The sequence below is a fragment of the Myotis myotis genome, unplaced genomic scaffold, assembly GCF_014108235.1.
Source record: "Myotis myotis isolate mMyoMyo1 unplaced genomic scaffold, mMyoMyo1.p scaffold_m19_p_22, whole genome shotgun sequence".
NCBI classification, from domain to species: Eukaryota; Metazoa; Chordata; class Mammalia; order Chiroptera; family Vespertilionidae; genus Myotis; species Myotis myotis.
The window spans coordinates 2845209-2863531 of NW_023416327.1; the positions used below are offsets into that span (position 1 = coordinate 2845209).

The 18323-nt window shown below is 46.1% G+C and overlaps 1 protein-coding gene across 29 annotated transcripts in view; it reads left to right on the top strand.

Moving 5' to 3' along the window:
- Positions 1-10660, top strand: part of UXS1 (UDP-glucuronate decarboxylase 1) — a 120666-nt gene extending 110006 nt beyond the window's left edge. For all 29 annotated transcript variants that reach the window (XM_036355340.1, XM_036355339.1, XM_036355342.1 and 26 more), the window contains 5 exons: positions 2607-2650; positions 5945-6005; positions 6942-6999; positions 8102-8205; positions 9875-10660. In XM_036355340.1, the coding sequence (XP_036211233.1) occupies positions 2607-2650; positions 5945-6005; positions 6942-6999; positions 8102-8205; positions 9875-10006 (399 nt within the window). In that variant the 3' untranslated portion in view covers positions 10007-10660. The remainder of the gene's footprint in view (positions 1-2606; positions 2651-5944; positions 6006-6941; positions 7000-8101; positions 8206-9874) is intronic.
- The last annotated feature ends 7663 nt before the right edge of the window (positions 10661-18323 follow it).

Below are 18323 nucleotides of genomic sequence, written 5' to 3' on the forward strand. Positions count from 1 at the left end.
AGTCTTCTCTCCCTCACACCATGTGGGACCCACCGCACACCCAGTGGCCTTGCCCTGAGTGGATCCAGGCGCCTTCTCACCTCTTCTCCCACTGCCCTGGTCCATGCCTCCTCCTGCTCCCATTTTATTGCTGTGGCCCTTAAACACTCTCGACCCAGCAGCCAGAGGGAGCCTCAGGTGAGAAGTCAGGAGCTCTAGCCTGTGTGCCCCCGGGAGCTGGACGCGGCTGCCGCCAGGACTGCAGGTGGTCTCTTGACACCTCCTGGCAGGCGCAGGATCCCCAGGGCCTTTCAGAACGTGCCTGTTTCCTGTCACAATATTAACTTCGAAGATCACTGGCCAGTGGCTCAGTTGCTTGGAGCATCGTCCTGTGCACCAAAGGGTTGCAGGTTCAATTCTCTGTCAGGGCACATACCTGGGTCGTGGGTTAGATCCCCGATAGGAACACATGTGGGAGACAGCCAGTCGATATTTCTCTCTCTTTCCCTCCTTCCCTCTTTTCCTCCCTTCTTCTGTCTCTAAAAATCATTAAAATCATATCCTCAGGTGAAGATTACAAAAAAAAAAGATTACTGATTACAGATCACTGGAACATATAATGATAAAGAAAAAGTGTGTAACAGACACAGTGAGCCGATGCTGTTGGGAATGGAACTGATAGATGCTCAGGGTGCCACACACCTACAGTGTGTAAAGGCACAGGGCAGTGGAGCGCAATCCGAGCAGGCAGCCTGTCTGCAGTACCTGCGGGGCACGGTGACACAGGCATGCCTGTCTGCAGTACCTGTGGGGCACGGTGACACACGCTGCCTGTCTGCAGTACCTGCGGGGCACGGTGACACACGCTGCCTGTCTGCAGTACCTGCGGGGCACGGTGACACACGCTGCCTGTCTGCAGTACCTGCGGGGCACGGTGACACACGCTGCCTGTCTGCAGTACCTGCGGGGCACGGTGACACAGGCATGCCTGTCTGCAGTACCTGCGGGGCACGGTGACACACGCTGCCTGTCTGCAGTACCTGCGGGGCACTGTGAAACACGCTGCCTGTCTGCATGCAGTACCTGCGGGGAACGGTGTAGCACGCATGCCTGTCTGCAGTACCTGCGGGGCACGGTGAAACACGTATGCCTGCCTGCAGTACTGTGGGCACGGTGAAACACGCATGCCTGTCTGCTACCTGTGGGCACGGTGAAACACAGCATGCCTGTCTGCAGTACCTGTGGGGCACGGTGAAACACACATGCCTGTCTGCAGTACCTGCGGGGCACGGTGAAACACACATGCCTGTCTGCAGTACCTGTGGGGCACGGTGACACACGCATGCCTGTCTGCTTGTTGCCAAGTTGTGTGAGTCACACACGGGAGCTGCTTATTGAGCTTTAAGCTTATCTTGAAGAGACTTTAGTTCACAGTTCAGTTAAAACATGGAAACATGCAAACGCCGTCAGAGCAGGGTTGATTCTGCTGTGCCGCCTGGCTGTGTTTGTTTAGGTTGCAGGTGAGGAGAGAGCTTCACTGAGGTGGTTTTCCCAGGACAGCCCACGTGGGGCAGACATAGGGTTTGAACCTGGGTCTCTGTCATTTTAAAACCCTTGCTTTTTCCAAAGGAAATTATGGGGAAGCCATACTTCTAAGACCAGTCCGAAGTTAGTATTTTATTTACTCCTCGTATGGATACCGTGGGCTGTGACTCCTAACTTGAGCCCTTCGCCCATGCACAGATGAGAAGCGCTTAGGCACTGGAGGCCCGGCGTGGGGTGGTGCCGTGCTCCCGGTGCTCTCCCGCGGGTGCTCCCCCTGGCCTGTGCGCAGCGGCCTGCCTCCGTCTGGGAACCCCTGAGCAACCAGGCCGCTGTGACCTGCACACAGTGCTTAGTTCCCGGGCCTTGTTGTTTTTCCCACATTCACTGAGCTCTTCGCTGTGCTGGGCTGTAGTGGGGCAAAGGTGGGTTGGCCCCGATTCCTGGCCCAGGGAGCTCAGCCGGGGAAATTGGTATGAATCGATGAGCAGAGGACTGTCCCAGAAAGGGCAGAGCAGGGACTTCTCTCCTGGGAATGAGCCAGAGGCGGTGTCCCAAGAAAGTGGCATCCGAGCTGGTCCCTGATGTGAGGAGCACTGTGCCAGGAGCAAAGCAGGTACGAGGCAGAGATGTGGCAGCATCCAGTGGACAGGAACAGAGCGTGAGACTCCCTCCCCCCCACCTCCTCTGGCTCTACCCAGAGTCGCCTGGGTGATTCTCAGCCTTGGCCACAATTGGGATGACCTAGGAAGCTGTTGTAAACACATCTACGCTGGGTCCTGGCAGAGGCTCTATGGCCTGGCCTGACCGAACCCAGCTTCCGGACGGGCAGCCCGGTGGAGGACTAGGTGGGAGGCCTGAATGCAGTGTGCACGCAGGTTTCTCGCCTGCTGGCTCCTGTCCCAGAACCTGACATACTCCCCGGCACGTCACAGGCCTGATGACAGGGGACGCCTTCTGAGGATGTCTTTTGAGGAAGAACTTGATGCGTGTGAACACACACATGCATACGTATTTCCTCCCCTTCTCACCGTTGGGCAGTGTTGAAGCACCCACACGAGGCCTGACTGTCTGTCTCCTCCTAGGTGTACGGATCTGGGTCACAGACCAGGGCCTTCCAGTACGTCAGGTAAGACGGCCGGGCCTGCTGGGAGCTGGTGCCGGCCCGATGGGCGGCGTCTGTTGTAAGTAGCGGCAGCCCCGCTCCATGAAAGTTCTTCCACGCCCCTGGGAAGCGGAAAGTGTGCCTGCTCCCGACCTAGGACTCCTGTGCCAGCCCCTTGCTGCCACCTAGCGTCTTGTAGGTAAACTTGCTTCACCGGAGGGCAGTTGAGTTTAGTTCAGGCCAACTTAAGATTTGGCTTTGATCATCCAGCAAACCCACAGACCCGAGAATCTGACCCACTTTAAACATGGCATTCTGGGTGGATGAGATTGTCCTCACTGAGGCAGGGGTGAGGCAGTGTCTTGCTGCTGCCGTGTTGTTGCCTGAAATACATTTAAGCAGTTGGTCCACAGCCTCACACGGTGATTTTCCTTGTCCTCTTGGTGTGGGGATTTTGTTGGTCAGTTCCGTCGGTGACTGATTTAAAATGCAGTTTTGGTTCTGAGAGAAGAGTCACCATGTGAACAATTCCATAGACCCAGGCCCTCTCCCGGGTGGCCGTTCCTGGGAATCCCCTGTGAATCCGTGGTATCCTAAATTGTAAGATTCAAGGTATTTTCACTTCCCCAGTGCAAACCCTGGAATGCCTCTCAGCCAGCAAGTGCGGTTCCTGGTGCCTTGAGGCCATCCCAGTTTGCTGTAGTGGTGACTAGGTGGCAGTGGGGTGCAGTCTGGGCAGCCCCCCGCCCTGCCCTCAGCCAGCGTGGTCACATAGACTTGTCTGATTATGTGAGGGTCCAGGGTAGAGTCATATTTCTGTACCATGACCATATTAACACATTGCGGACAGATACAAGAATCTCGCTTCATAATACACAGTGCTTTACAAAGTATCATACTTTAAAAAGATATTAGCTTGTAAGAACATGTAATAAATAACTTCAAAATGTAATGGGTATTTAATTTTAAAACGTGCCTGTACCATTTATGTAAAACGTTTTTTGTACTCGTTCAATAGAAACTTACCTGGCCACTGGGTAAAGCCAGCAATAAAACCACTGGTCTGCAATGTGTTCATTGGCCTTCTGTGTATTGAGTACCATCCTTTCGTAATAGTATGTTCACCCTCCTGCGGGATCTAGCAGGCTCCAGTTACACTGACTTTCCTGAAGCCACCTCGTCAGTGCTCCCCACGCTTCTCCAGCTGTGGCACCTTGTGAATTTAGTGAGAAATGCAGGGTAAAAGGGAGGTCCTTCAGAACCCAGACTTCTTACTGCTCTCATTATTTCAAGGCATGAGATACAAAATCACTAAAAATAGCTTTAGGTACTTGCTAGGGATTAAAGTGATTTAAGAATTTAGTGATGCAAGTGTCACATACCATCCAGCTTGGGATACGCTGCCTGGCCTGCTCTGATGGGCACGGCTCACACACGCAGTCGTCATCAGACACCAGCGAACAATCTGAGGACGGGTCTTGGAAGTTTCCCTGGAAATGTGACTGACAACCCTGTCCCGAAGCACTTTCTTCATAATACTGCGTCATCACTTACACTCCCTCCGCTGGACATCTCTGCGTCTCGTGTCAGTAGAGGCCGAGATGACGAGGCCTTGTGACTTGACACACCGGCAGAGGGCTTTCCTGACTTCCACTCTCGGTTATTCAGGACTCAGCTGAGAGAGTTCACTTACCAGAGTTCTGTGATTTTGAAAAAGCTGTTTCTGACTTAGAATCTTTTTGCTGCACAGTTAGAAGTGCACAGTGTCTGAGTCTGCAGTTACTGTACTAACCCAGCCGTCTCCGGGTGTCACGGCCACAGCACTCCGGGTCCAGAGGTCGGGCACAGGCACCGACACCCTGCAGAAGGGGTTGACGCCAGCACGCTCAGGGCACATCTTCATCCGCACAGCCAAGGCTTGCTCTGGAGTTTTTTAGAGTTGCTTTGTCAAAATGACGCTTTTAAAGAGCTGAGCTTCAGGTTAAATGAGAGAGATCCATGCAATTTTGAATTTAAAAATTGACAGTTATTAACATAAAAGATGCATGACCCGCCCTGCACTCCCCCAGTGAGCTGGATTGCAGAACAGTCATCTTCCAGCTTAATAAGGTTCTCCCTCCCCAGTTGCAGTATTAAAAACAGTTGGGGACTGCTGAATGGCAGCTTGAACGTCGTTTTATGAACTTGTGGGATGTACGCCACAAGAGAGTGTGCTGTGGGGCACTAATCACTGCCATGGTGACGAGGCGACTTTTTGTCAGTTTCTAGAAGAGAGATTCTCCCAAGTCAGCTGTTGCTGGCATCAGTGCTGGAAGCCGGGAGAACAGAACAGGCTTCAGGCGTCTTCATACAAAATACCCATTTGCCTTAAACAAAAACCCAGAAAATTGTTTACTAAATACCCCACCAAAAAATGTTTTCAATGAAAGGAAAGCAAAAGCAGGTTTTCTTTTGGAAGTTGGCCACAGTAACCTCTCCTTTCTGGTGACGATGGAGGAGGTGGAGGAGGGAAAGTTTCAAACAGGCCGCATTTGGATCACCAGAACTTCAGAGTCGTCCGAGACAGCGGTCGCCAACCTTTCGGACCTCACGGTGTAGAGCAGTGAGGTGTCATTTTTACAAAGTAACTTTTTGTTTTTAGCAGAGCCACACTTTAAAACTTCTGAAAATAAGAAACAAACCTTGGTAAGCGAAAATATGCTTACTTATTTCCCCTTCATGGCCAGTGGATGACGAGTTATTTGAAATATCCAGATACCTCTTTCACAGGTGTGTGGAGTGGGGTGGGGTGAGCTGAGCATTCAGGGAGTCTGGAGCAGCTCCGTTATGTCCACGCTCGGTGTCTGCTTTCCCTGTGCTTTGCCAGGTGGGAACTCCACACGGAAGGCTTTCATTCCAGTGGGTCTCACTGTTTTTAGTCATCTACTTTCCCATGGGCCAGCTCCCTGGGTGCACAGGTTCCATGCACTTTCAGCAGAAACTTGTATCAACCCCGTTGTTTCTGGGCATGTGCCTATTTTATTTATTTTTATTTCGTAATTGTGAAAGGGTTTTAGAAATTGATAGAAGTAAAGCACTCAGCCCCATCACTCAGCTTCCTCCTGTTCAGCCGTCTGCACCCTCCCAGGAGAGCAGCCCGGGAGTCCTGTCGTTTCACCCAGGCGCTCTGGCGCTCTCCACGCCCCGGCATGCAGGATTTCAGTGTGACATCCACCTTTCCATTGGGTTTTGGTGTCCTTCCGGGAGGTGGCTGGGTCCTGATGCTCCGCGCCTGTGTGCTCAGCACTAGGCACCTGAGCAGCCTCCCTTCTCTCCTAGCGACCTGGTGAACGGCCTGGTGGTCCTCATGAACAGCAACGTCAGCAGCCCCGTCAACCTGGTGAGTGGGCCCCCCCTCCCCGTCTCAGAGCCGCCACGCTCCTCCTCTGTGACCCGCGAGAAGCACCGGGCTTGGCTTGGTGGGCTGTGACGCTCAGGGCAGGCGTGCTCACTGCTTGCTGGGTCCTAGAGAGGAAAACCCACAGAGTAAGACAGTAAGAGAGGACACAGAAGTGCACGTCTGCAAGGCGTGGAAGCGAGTGTAGTGAGACTGAGTCAGCTCGCGCCTGAACTGGGTGGAGCGTTTTGGGACTGGCAGACGGGCATGTCCTGGAGCGTCCTCTCGCAGCATTTAACATGCAGGCGCCGAGAGGCCTGACCAGGTCAGGTGTGAGAGGTGGAGGGGTGGCGGAAGGTTCCAGGGGCCTGTGTTTCAGCCGCACAGACCATCTGTGTGCTTCTCCTTTGTCACTTCCTGAGTCCAGCACCTCCGTGTTGGGGGTTGAAAGGTCACAGTCTCGGCCCTGAACACATTTAGTGCCAGTGGGCTTGCTTCTCAAAAGGAATGTGTTCTGTCTGTGGCTAGTTCTGGCCGACAGGAAGCTTTCCCTTATATTTAGGACTAAAATCTCATTCCCTGGATGCCCAGTTACTAGTCTGCCTCCTCTGCGTGCTGCCTAGCGGTGTGGTAGCCTTCTAAGGTTGAAGGGCAAGGTCACACCGCCAACTCCTCTCCAGCTCTTCAGGCAGCATTCCTATCAGCTGGCTCCTTTGACCCTTCATTCGCTGTCTGCTAAACAGTTTTCCGTCTCGTTCCCATGCAAGGTGTCCCATGTAGACTGTCCCGCACTCAGGGTGTCCTGCTTCTGCTGATGGCCCTGACAGGAGCCTCCGGCCCTGAGTTCTCCGTGGGGCACTGACGCTGCACATGTGTGGGTGATGGTGCCGGCCTTGGCCGATGCAGTTACACTTATAACCAGACCCCTTTCTTCCATAGGGGAACCCAGAAGAACACACCATCCTAGAATTTGCCCAGTTAATTAAAGACCTTGTGGGTAAGTAGGGCACACACGTTCCTGGGTGAAAGCGTCTGCACTTTCCTGTCAGTCAAGACACCTGGTCTGGAAATGTGTGCTTGACAGAAGCTAAGTGAGGTGGATAAAATGCAGACCTTTATCAGGAGCACTTAATTGTCTTCTGCTTCTTTAAGAAATGGGAAGATGGAGACCACGGGGTGGGCAAGGAGGTGGGTTTTGTTCCCCTTTGTAATTGTAGGTGTACGTGAGTGGGAAGTATAGTGCCCAGGGGAGACCTGGTGATGGTAGCTCCCTCTGCACAGGTGACAGGTGTTTGATTTCAGACACTGGAGAGGTGCGGACTTAAAATCCAAGTGGGCCACAGTGTAACCACCTGTTTCTGTGGGCAGCTGTGTGACACACCCCAGACCACACGGGCTGAAGCAGCAACCGTATCATTTGCCCAAGATTCTGTGAAGAGGCTGGCCCCCGAGCAGGTTTCTTGTGCAGGCCTGGCTGGGGCTCCCTGGTGTGGCTTTGTTCCGGTGGCCAGCAGGGTCTGGGTCCAGCAAGGATGCTGAACAAGCCAGGCTCTCTGTCCTGCTTGCGGCCTCTCCAGCGGGGTTGCTGGACATCTTCATGTTGCTCAGGTCTCGCTCCTGCAGGCACATCAGTGCCCAGGTCTTAGTTAGGCATCAGCCTGGAGCTGGCCCAGGGTCATCCCCCAGCACTCAGCAGTTAAGTGAGTTAAAGACCCCCCCTAACTCTGGGCGAAGGCCTGGTTCAGGGCATGACCGGTGTTCAGTGGGGGCAGCAGGGTCATAGTTCCCTGCACACGCATGTGACCACGCACCACATTTGCCTTTTGGAGTCGTGCTTGGTGGGCACACCTGCCATGCTAGCTGGTGGTGGGTGGTCTGCCTGGGAGCAGGCCCTCAAGTTTCACTCAGGCCTGTAGCAGCAGAGTAGCCTGCCCATCGCCAAGCTCTTGTGGGGTCAGAAGCACAGTCCCATAGGCGGCTGAAGGACTCCATGAGACGCGCCACCCAGCCTGTACTAGTCATTTGACATGTGTAGTGAAACGCCACATCCCTGGAGGTTGGTGATGCTCTCCTACCTTTTCTTTTTTAAAACAACTCAGGTAGTGGAAGTGAAATTCAGTTTCTCTCCGAAGCCCAAGATGACCCGCAGAAAAGAAAACCAGACATCAAAAAAGCGAAGCTGATGCTGGGGTGGGAGCCTGTGGTAAGTGGGGACCCGTGTGTCTCTCGTAGATGCATAGGAGATACGAGGGGAAAATGAAATGAGTAACTCAAAGATGTGATTTAGAATTCAGGCTTAACCACTGTCTTTATAGGGAAAGAAGAGAGGGATGTAGGCCTTTTAGGGGAGAGTAAATGACCTAAGAAAGTTGAATGAGCCCTTAGAAGAATAGATGGGAGATTACTGATAGTTTGTGACAACATTTATCGGCTGACAACTTTAGTGTCCTCTCCCATAATGTATCCATCCTTCCTAGTTGATGAAACTCTTTGGGAAGGATTTTTGACAACTGAGTTCTTTTGTGGAGGGTTTATCTTAGACGGATAAGGGAAGCTCAGAGGAAGCCTCTCCCTGCATTTCTGTTTTTCAAGTGCCTACAGCTCAGACCCAGCAGTGTGCCAGAGTGGCAGATCGGGGGGGGGGGGGGGGGGGGGGGCATGTCCTGAACTCCTACAGACATGTTTTGGGGTGGCATGTTCTGCTACCCTTCAGCGGTCTAGGGAACTCTGAGTAGAAGGCAAAATGTTGAACCTTAAAGAGGTGTGAGAATATCCACCTTGTCCTTATTGTATCCTGTGATCTACAGTCTTAGTGATCAGCTGAAGGCACAGAAATCTGCAGAATGAAATAAAACTATGATTATGCCCAGACTTAACGAAGTCTACTGTGTAACAGGACCAGCTGTACGAAACAAGGAACAGCGAGCACAGGCCTTCATGTTCAGAAGGAATGTGTCGTTGGTCCCTTTCTAAGTAGAGCCTGTTTTAAGCAAAAAGGCCTTGAATAAAGTCAAATGCACATTCACTACATAGTAACTGTGGCTCATAACTTATGTGAAGTGTGTATACAGGGGTACTTTTATTTGTCTGGAGTTAAGTATAATATTATAGCATTCTTAGAACATAAGTCACCTACTGCTAAGAAAATTGTTGAAAGATCTTGTCCAAAGAAGCTTTAGTCAAATCCAACTTAATATTCCCTGTTTGTCTGCCTCTAACAGCTTTGGTGAGATTGGCATACAGCAAACTGCCGTATTTAAACTATTCGATTGTAAGTTTTGACATGAAACCATTTCCACCAAGCTAACAGGCATATCCTACTCCCCAGTTTCTGCCCCTGGGCAGTGCTCTCTCCACGTCTCCTTTGGTCTCCTTTGTTCTTTTAATGGGCAGCTGATTTGATTTCCATTTCCTGTTTGCTGAAGGGCTGCTCCAGGTTAAGATTGCTTTCTATAAGGTCCCTCTCAGAGTCAGCCCCTTAGGTCAGGGCGGTGAAAGTGCAGAGGGTCAGTGTCGGTGAGGATGAGGTATGTGATCTGATACAAGTGCTTCCAGAGCATCTTCCCTCCATGGTAGGGGTGTGTGTGCGTTCTAAAAGCGACCTTTGTGACTGGTTCCAACTGGAGTAGCTGCCGAACGCAAGAAGTCGTCCAGATCTCTGGGGGTTTAGAGTTCATTCTTTTTATGTCAGCCTGGAGTATATAATTTGTCAGGTTTCCCAGGACATCTAAAGGGCCCTTTGCAAAGATGGCGTCTCCCTTGTGACCCACACCTGTGCTGTGACCTCAAGTCGTCACTTCCTTCCTGTGAAGCCTGAGACTGTCTTGTTCAGTCCCCACCTCGTCTCTCATTCTCGCTTTCCCTTTAAACAGGTCCCACTGGAAGAAGGTTTAAACAAAGCCATTCACTACTTCCGGAAAGAACTCGAGTACCAGGCAAATAACCAGTACATCCCCAAACCAAAGCCCGCCAGAATAAAGAAAGGACGGACGCGCCATAACTGAGCAGCTCGCTCTCGGGACGAGACGCCCGTTTCACTGATGAGATGTACTTTTTCTTTTTTCTGAAAGAGACTTACACAGGTGTCATGAAGAACAAACTGGAATTTCATTCTGAAGCTTGCTTTAAAGAAATGGATGTGCCTAAAAACTCCCCTCAAAAACCTGCAAATTTTGCCTTGCACTTTTTAAAATCTGTCTTTTTATGTAAAATAGCATCTCTGCGTATTTTCAAGTTTTTTATCTTGCTGTGAGAGCAAACGTCATGACTGTCGTTGACAGTTTTGTTTACTGGTTTCTTTGTGAAGCTGAAAAGGAACATTTAATGGGGTGAAAATGCCGATTTTATTTATAAAAGTGGGACCTAAAAGTGCGACGTGATACTTACTATGCATAAAGCAAAGAACGGGCGAGCGGTGCTGCCGGGTGGCCCTGGCGCTTCGGTGGATGAAGAGTTCTGTCAGAGCTTTATGTTTCAGTTCAGAATTTTTCCAAGGTCCAGCTTTGAGTTGCAAACTTGACTTGGAACTATTTCTGTCGGATATTTGAAATCACTACTGTGTTGTGCTGCGTATTTGGGGTGAGGTAGGGTGGGGGACAAAGTTAAGGTATTGGTTAACAGCGGTTAAATATGCTATTTTAATAAAATATTGAAACTCACTTTTAAAGGTTGGCTGGCTTTCTGCTTTCATTGTTGGATTGCTCAGAAAAATGTTGGAAAATTTAATTTTAAAAACTCTGTAAACCTTTATGTTGGTATATATATAATTTGATGAGTGGATATTGGAAACTTTTATATGCCCCTTGGGTTGAGTTTGAATATATTAACTGCTGCGTGAAGGTATCTTTAGCTCTTACCAGGGTTGGAATCACTGTCTGTCCTTTTCTGGCAACAAGACCAGATGGAGAAAAAGAAGTGCCTGTGAACTAGACTCATTGAGTGAACACTTGGAGAGCTTTTCCTTTCCTTAAGAATTCTTTCAGGATTTAGTTTTTATTTTTGTATTCCTTTTAAAACAAATGAAAGAACAACACCGTCAGTTACAGCAACACAGTCAGTAGGCTCTGCACAGGATGGAACCAGCACCAAGGAGGTGAAAGCACTGGGCATTTGGCCAGAATGCCCTTTTCCATACCTCACCAGGAGTGTGCCTGTCCTTCAAAGTCACCGGGGAATAATTTTTTAGTTGGAGATGTTTTTCAATCAGAATCTGGTGCCAGGCCAAGGAAGTTTTGGTTTTATTTGTCGTGCTCAATTTTCCGCAAGATTCTAGAACAAAAGTCGGTGCTAGATTGGATGTGGCGTGAGGGGCGAAAAGAGGATTCAAGGATGATTTCTTATTTTTGTCATTCTTTTGGCCAGAACTAAGCGGTGCTCTATTTATTGAACAGAGATGAATAGAAATGAGAAGCTAGTTTGGAAGCTACTAATGGTGACCCGTACACTGAAGACAGAGTGTAGACGGACGGAGGTGTGTGGGGCAAACTGTGGTGCTGTTTGGGAGAGCCACAGGGTCCAGAATTCTCCTACCTTGTTACTTGCTAATTCTAGGACACACCCTTGAATTTCATTCTTAAGATACCCCCCCACCGACCCCCCATGATTTTTATAAAATTCAGGGAACAAGGAAGAAGTGGGTGAGGAATGGTTATGTGTAATAAGTCACACTCAGGGAAGGGGTAATACTTCCAGGGAGATAATGAAAACTTCGAATTAAGCATATGAACATCCCAGGGAGACAGGAAAGTATTATTGAGGGAGCCTAGATTTCAACTGCATTCTTGTGGGTACTGAGTCTAGCCCACCGACCCCAAGTAGACTCTTGTACCATTGCTACTGCATGAGTCCTGGTAGAGTCTTAGTTATGTGTGAGCTTGACTTAATTCTTAACCTAGAAGTTATGTTGGTCTCATAAGAGTTAAATTTGGTCTCATAAGAGAGCCAGGGAAATCTGGGTGGCCCTCAGTGATTTCCTGGGGTCAAGGAGCTGTGAGTTTCAGGGTTTCAATTTGCATATTAAAGTGATCTGTGTGCTTTGCCTAGACTTTCTTGTAGTTGATTGCTACCTTTAGTAGAGAATTGAAAAATAGCCTTACCCTGAGATTGCTACTACAGCTTCTCAGGGGTGGGGTGCACATTGCTTCAGAGACCCCAGTAGGGCTTTGTTGCAATTATTGAGATTTACCCATCTGTTTTATCTGCTTTAAAAAACTTACCTGTATTCTGTTTGTAGCTTAGCCACATTGGAGAATAAGGGTCATTTATATCTACAGTTGTGCTATGGGAAGGAAAAGAGCAGCGATTTGTTTTATCAAAAAATCTAATTTTTTTCACCCTTTAGGGGGCTAGCTCATTTCCCTTTCCCCAGGGGAGGGGAAAGGCTATAATATAACCCCAGCAGGTTAGATTGATTAACTAGTAGGCTCTGATATAAATCCAACAGGTTAGATTGATGAACTAGTTTCTCCTAGGGCCGTGGTCGGCAAACTGCGGCTCGCGAGCCACATGCGGCTCTTTGGCCCCTTGAGTGTGGCTCTTCCTAAGCCTTAGGAGTACCCTAATTAAGTTAATAACAGTGTACCTACCTATGTAGTTTAAGTTTAAAAAATGTGGCTCTCCTAAGTGAAATAAGCCAGTCAGAGAAAGATAAATACCACATGATCTCACTCATTTGTGGATTATAGAGAACAACATAGACTGATGAAAAGGGACAGACCCAAAGACTGAGAAACAGCAATCAGGCTATTAATCCCCAGAAGGAAAGTAGGGGAGGGCGGGGGTAAGGGGAAGAGATCAACCGAAGGACTTGTATACATGTATATAAGCCAAACCAATGGACATGGAAAACAGGCGGATGGGAGCATGAGTTTGTGTGTGTGGGGGGAGGTTGGGGGTTAATGGGGGGGGATGAGGACACATTTGTAATACCTTAACTAATAATAATAAAAAAAAAAGAACTATCAGAAAATAAAATAAAATAAAATAAAATAAAATAAAATAAAAAATGTGGCTCTCAAAAGAAATTTCAATCGTTGTACTGTTGATATTTGGCTCTGTTGACTAATGAGTTCGCCGACCACTGTCCTAGGGCAGCCTTGCTATAAAGAACAAAGTGCTCTGATGCAGTTCAAAGTAGCTCCTTTTTCCTTCCTGATGCCAGAAGCAATGAGATTTTTCTCCGCTCTTCACTATGAGAACCCAGTTGAACTCCTGGAGGTGAAGCTCAAAATTTTGGGGTCCCCCTTTGAATGGCTCCCCCTGGATTTTTAAACTCGGACTTGTCCACACTAAGCCTCCCACAATTCGTCAATTATACTTCAGATTTTCGGACCCTGGCACTCGATCACATGGAGGTTGCTAATCCAGTGAGTTGTAATTCTCTGTATTTGCCTGTCAGTCTTCCCAATTTGAGGGAAAGAAGTTTGCCTTTTAACCTCACTTCTCAGTGTATCTAAGAAGAGTTACTGATTTTTTTCGTTTGTTCTGCTTTTAAGCAAATATGGTGGAGTGATGAGTTCCCAAGATCCTTACCAGTTGGTTAATGGGTTTGTTCAAGAACCTTAATGTTTTGTAAAACTCTTACTGTTTAGTATATTTTGAATTTGGTGTTTCTGTAATTTTTATACATTTTATTTTAAGTAAAACGAATGTGATGGTACAAAGACCCAGCATGCAAATGTCAAATAACTGACTCCCATTTACCAATCATGGGAGGTCAGTTTTTAAAGAAACTAAAATAAAAATGCAAGGAAGAGACTTCTGTTTTCAAGAAAATGAAGTGGATATAGTTTTGCTATTTTCTCCCACCAGGTACAATGTAAAGTTCTGGACACCTATAATAATAAAAGGGTAGTATGCTAATTAGACTGGACGTCATTCCAGATGTCCTTCCTGACGGAGCCAGAGCCGGAGGGAAGCCAGCCTGGGTCCCAGGTGCCAGAGGGAAGCTGGTGCCGACAGCCGGGGGAAGGAAGGCCTACTCTTAAACAAATTTTCGTGCAAAGGGCCTTTAGTTAAATATAAAACAAGCATAAGGAAACTCTGAAAGTAGGTAGAAAAAAGGAAGACCATCTGGGACCTTAGGACCCAGGAAAGGATCTAGTGGTGTTATGGACTGACTTGTGTTCTCCCCAAAATTCACGTTGGACTCCTAATCCTTAGAACCACAGAAATTAGTCATATTTGGAGGTAGGACATTTAAAGAGGTTATTAAGTTACGAGAAGAAATAAAAGGCATCCAAATTGGAAAGGAAGAAGTAAAACTCATTATTCGTAGATGACATGATATTGTATATAGAGAACCCTGAAGATTCCACCAAAAAAAAAAAAAAAAGTTACTAGGACTGATAAATGGATTCAGTAAAGTAGCAGTATACAAAATAAATATCAAAAACCTATTGCATTTTTATGCACTGTCCAAAAAGGAAACTGGAAACAATCCCATTTACAATTGCATTAAAAATAAATAAATAAAACACACACACACACCTAGAAAAAAAATTTGACCAAAATGGTAAAATACCTGTACTTGGAAAATTGTAAGACACCAAAGAAAGAAATTGTAGAAGATACAACGAAATTGAAGCATATACTATGCTTATGGAAAGGAAGAATTAATATTGTTAAAATGTACACACTACCCAAAGCAATCTATAGATTCAATGCAATTCCTATCAAAATACCAGACATATTTCACAGAACTAGAATAATCCAAAAATGTATATGGAACCACGGGAGATCCTGAATAGCCACAGTAATCTTGAGAAAGAAGAACAAAGTTGGAGGAATCATGTTACCTGATACCAAACTAATACTATAAGGCCATAGTAATCAAAACAGCATGGAACTGACATAAAAACCTACAGATCAATGGAGCAGAAATAGAGAAAAGTTGGACAGATCCATGCAAAAAATCACGACCACCTTCTTACACCATAAGCAATAAACTTAAAATGGATTAAAGACTTAAATGTAAGACTGGAAACCATACAATTAGGAGGAAACATAGGCAATAAAATCTTTGACATTTCTTTTTAGTAATATTGTTTCTGATACAGATCCTTAGGCAAGGGGAATGAGAACAAAATAAATGGGACTGTATTGAACTACAAAGGTTTTGCACAGCAAAAGAAACCAACACAGGGAAAGACAATTTTCTAAATGGGAGAAGATAATCGCTAATGACACATCTGATAAGGGGTTAATATCCAAGATTTATAAAGAACTCATACAACTCAACAACAACAAAACAATCATATTTAAAAATGTAAAGACGACCTGAATAGACACATCTCCAAAGAAGATATACAGATGGCCAATAGACATTGAAGAGATGCTCAACATCACTAATTATCAGAGAAATGCAAATTAAAACCACAATGAGATGTCACCTCACACCTGTCAGAATGGCTATCGTCAATAAAACAACAGTCCAGCCAGCATGGCTCAATGGTTAAGCCTCAACCTATGAGGTCACGTTTCTATTCCTGGTCAGGCACATGCCCAGGTTGTGGGCTAGATCCCCAGTGTGGGGCATGCAGGAGGCAGCTGGTCAATGATCCTCTTCATTATTGATGTTTCTAGCTCTCTCTCTTTTCCTCTCTGAAATCAATAAAAACATATTTTTAAAATAAAGATAAAACAGCAAGTGTTGGCAAGGATGTGGAGAATAGGGAATTCTCTTGCACTGTTAGTGAGAATGAAGACTGGTGCAGCCCCGGTGGAAAACAGTTATGGAAATATCTCAAAAAATTAAAAATGGAACTGCTGCCCTAGCTGGTTTGGCTCAGTGGATAGAGTGTCAGCCTGCAGACTGAAGGGTCCCAGGTTTGATTCCGGTCAAGGGCACATGCCTGGGTTGCAGGCTTATCCCCAGTAGGAGACATGCAGGAGGCAGCCAATCAATGATTCTCTCTCATCATTGATGTTTCTATCTCTCCCTCTCTGAAATCAATAAAGATAATATATTTTTTAATGGAACTGCCTTATCACAGTGATTCCATTTCTGTAAATATGTCAGAAGAAATCCAAAACCCTAATTCAAAAGAAAATGTGCACCCCTATGTTCATTGAGACATTTATAATAGCCAAGATAAGGGGGCACCTCAAGTGTCCATCAGTAGGTGAATGGATAAAAAAAGCAGTGGTACATATATACAATGGAATATTACTCAGCCCGAATAAAAAGTATGGACTCCTACTATGGGTATTATACTAAGTGAAGTACGTCAGTCAGAGAAAGACTAATACCATATGACTTCACTTATATGTAGAATCTAAAGAACAATATAAGCAAACAAAACAGGAACAGTCATAAACACAGAACGAACTGATGGTTGACAGAGGGGAGAGGTGTTGGAGGCTGGGTGAAAAAAGAAGGGATTGAGAAGTACAGATTTGTAGTTACAAAGTAGTCATGGGATGAAAAGTACAGTATAGGAAATATAGTTGATAATATTGTAGTAACTATGTGTGGTGCCAGTTGGGTACTATGAATATCGGGGAATCCATTGTAAAGTATATGATTATCTAACTACCATGCTGTACACCTGAAACTAATACAAAATAATATTGAATGTAAGATGTAATTGAAAAAAAATGGAATGGGAATAAAAAGAGGTTATTAAAGTTTAAAATGAGGTATTTAGAGTAGGTCCTAGTACAATCTGACTTATAAGGAGGAAATTTAGACAACATTCATGTGGATGTGAAGAGCAAAAACCATGTAAAGATACAGCTACTGGTAAAAGTTAGCCATCTGCAAGCCACAGAGAGAGGCCTCACCTATGCGACACCTAGACCTTGGTCTTTTAGCCTCTGGAACTATGAGACAATAAATTTCAGTTATTTAAGCAAGATAGTCTCTAGTATTTTGTTATGGCAGCTCTAGCAAACTCATACAAGTGGTGAGTTTCCTGGGTTTCCTTTTTGCTTCAGTTATCCCTGACTTGGAGCTGGAGAAGCCAGCACCCAGAAATTCTAATGTGCACCAAAATAAAAAGCACTGTGGATGAATTTAACAAGAGTGGAGAGGACAAAAGAAAGAATCCATGAACTTCAAGATAAAGCAATAGAAATTACCCAGCTTAATCAACAGAGAGAACATAGACTGAAAAAGAAAATGAAAACTTTAGCGATAGGTGGAACTATAGCAAAAAATGAAAAAAATTAAAAACCATCTGTCATGTCATTGGAGTCCCGAGTGAGGAGAGAGAGGGTGGAGCTGAAAAAATATAAGAAAAGGGGCTGACAAATTTCTAAATTTGACAAAACAACATACACCAGATTCAAAAGGCTAAGTGAACACCAACTAGGCAAACCCAAAGAAAACCATACCAAGGCACAGCACAGTCACACTGAAAACCAAAGCGAAGGGCGACAAGTCTCTAGAGCCGCAAGAGGGAAGTGAAACACTTCCTTTAGGGGCAACACAATGAGAATGGCAGCAAGCTTCTCTTCAGAAACCATGCAGGCCAGAACTCAGTGGCACATTTTCCAAAGACTGAAAGGAATTCTATATCCAGTGAAAGTACCCTTCTGAAATGGAGAGAAAATCAAGCCATTCTCCTATGAAGGAAAAGTATGAGGAGTTTTCACCAGAAGACCTATCTGAAAAGAGTGAGTAAAGTAAAACTCTCTAGACAAAAAGAATCTGTAAGAGATACAAACCTGAAAGGTCAGGAAGGAAGAAGGAACATGGAAAGAGCAAAGATATGAGTAAATGTAATTGGTTTTTCTTAAGTTTTCTAAATTATATTTGATGGTTGAGGCAAACATTAAAACACTCATGATTTTCAATGTAAAGGAAATATAATAAGACAACTGTATTATAAATGATGGAGGGTGAAAGGACGTAAGGTTTCCACACATTTTACCCCAACTGGTAAAAGTTATCACAAGGAAATCTGACAAGTGTGTGTGTGTGTGTGTGTGTGTGTGTGTGTGTGTATAGAAATATCTAGAGCAGCCGTGGGCAAACTACGGCCCGCGGGCCGGATCCAGCCCGTTTGAAATGAATAAAACTAAAAAAAAAAAAAAAAAAAAAGACCGTACCCTTTTATGTAATGATGTTTACTTTGAATTTCTATTAGTTCACACAAACACTCCATCCATGCTTTTGTTCCGGCCCTCCGGTCCAGTTTCAGAACCCATTGTGGCCCTCGAGTCAAAAAGTTTGCCCACCCCTGATCTAGAGCAACCACTAGAAAAGCTATACAAAGAGACATACTCAAATGCACAAATAGAATTTTAAAAAATGTTTAAATCCCAGGAAGACAGGAAAAACATAAAATTAAAAAGACAAGCAGAAAACAAAAAGTAAAA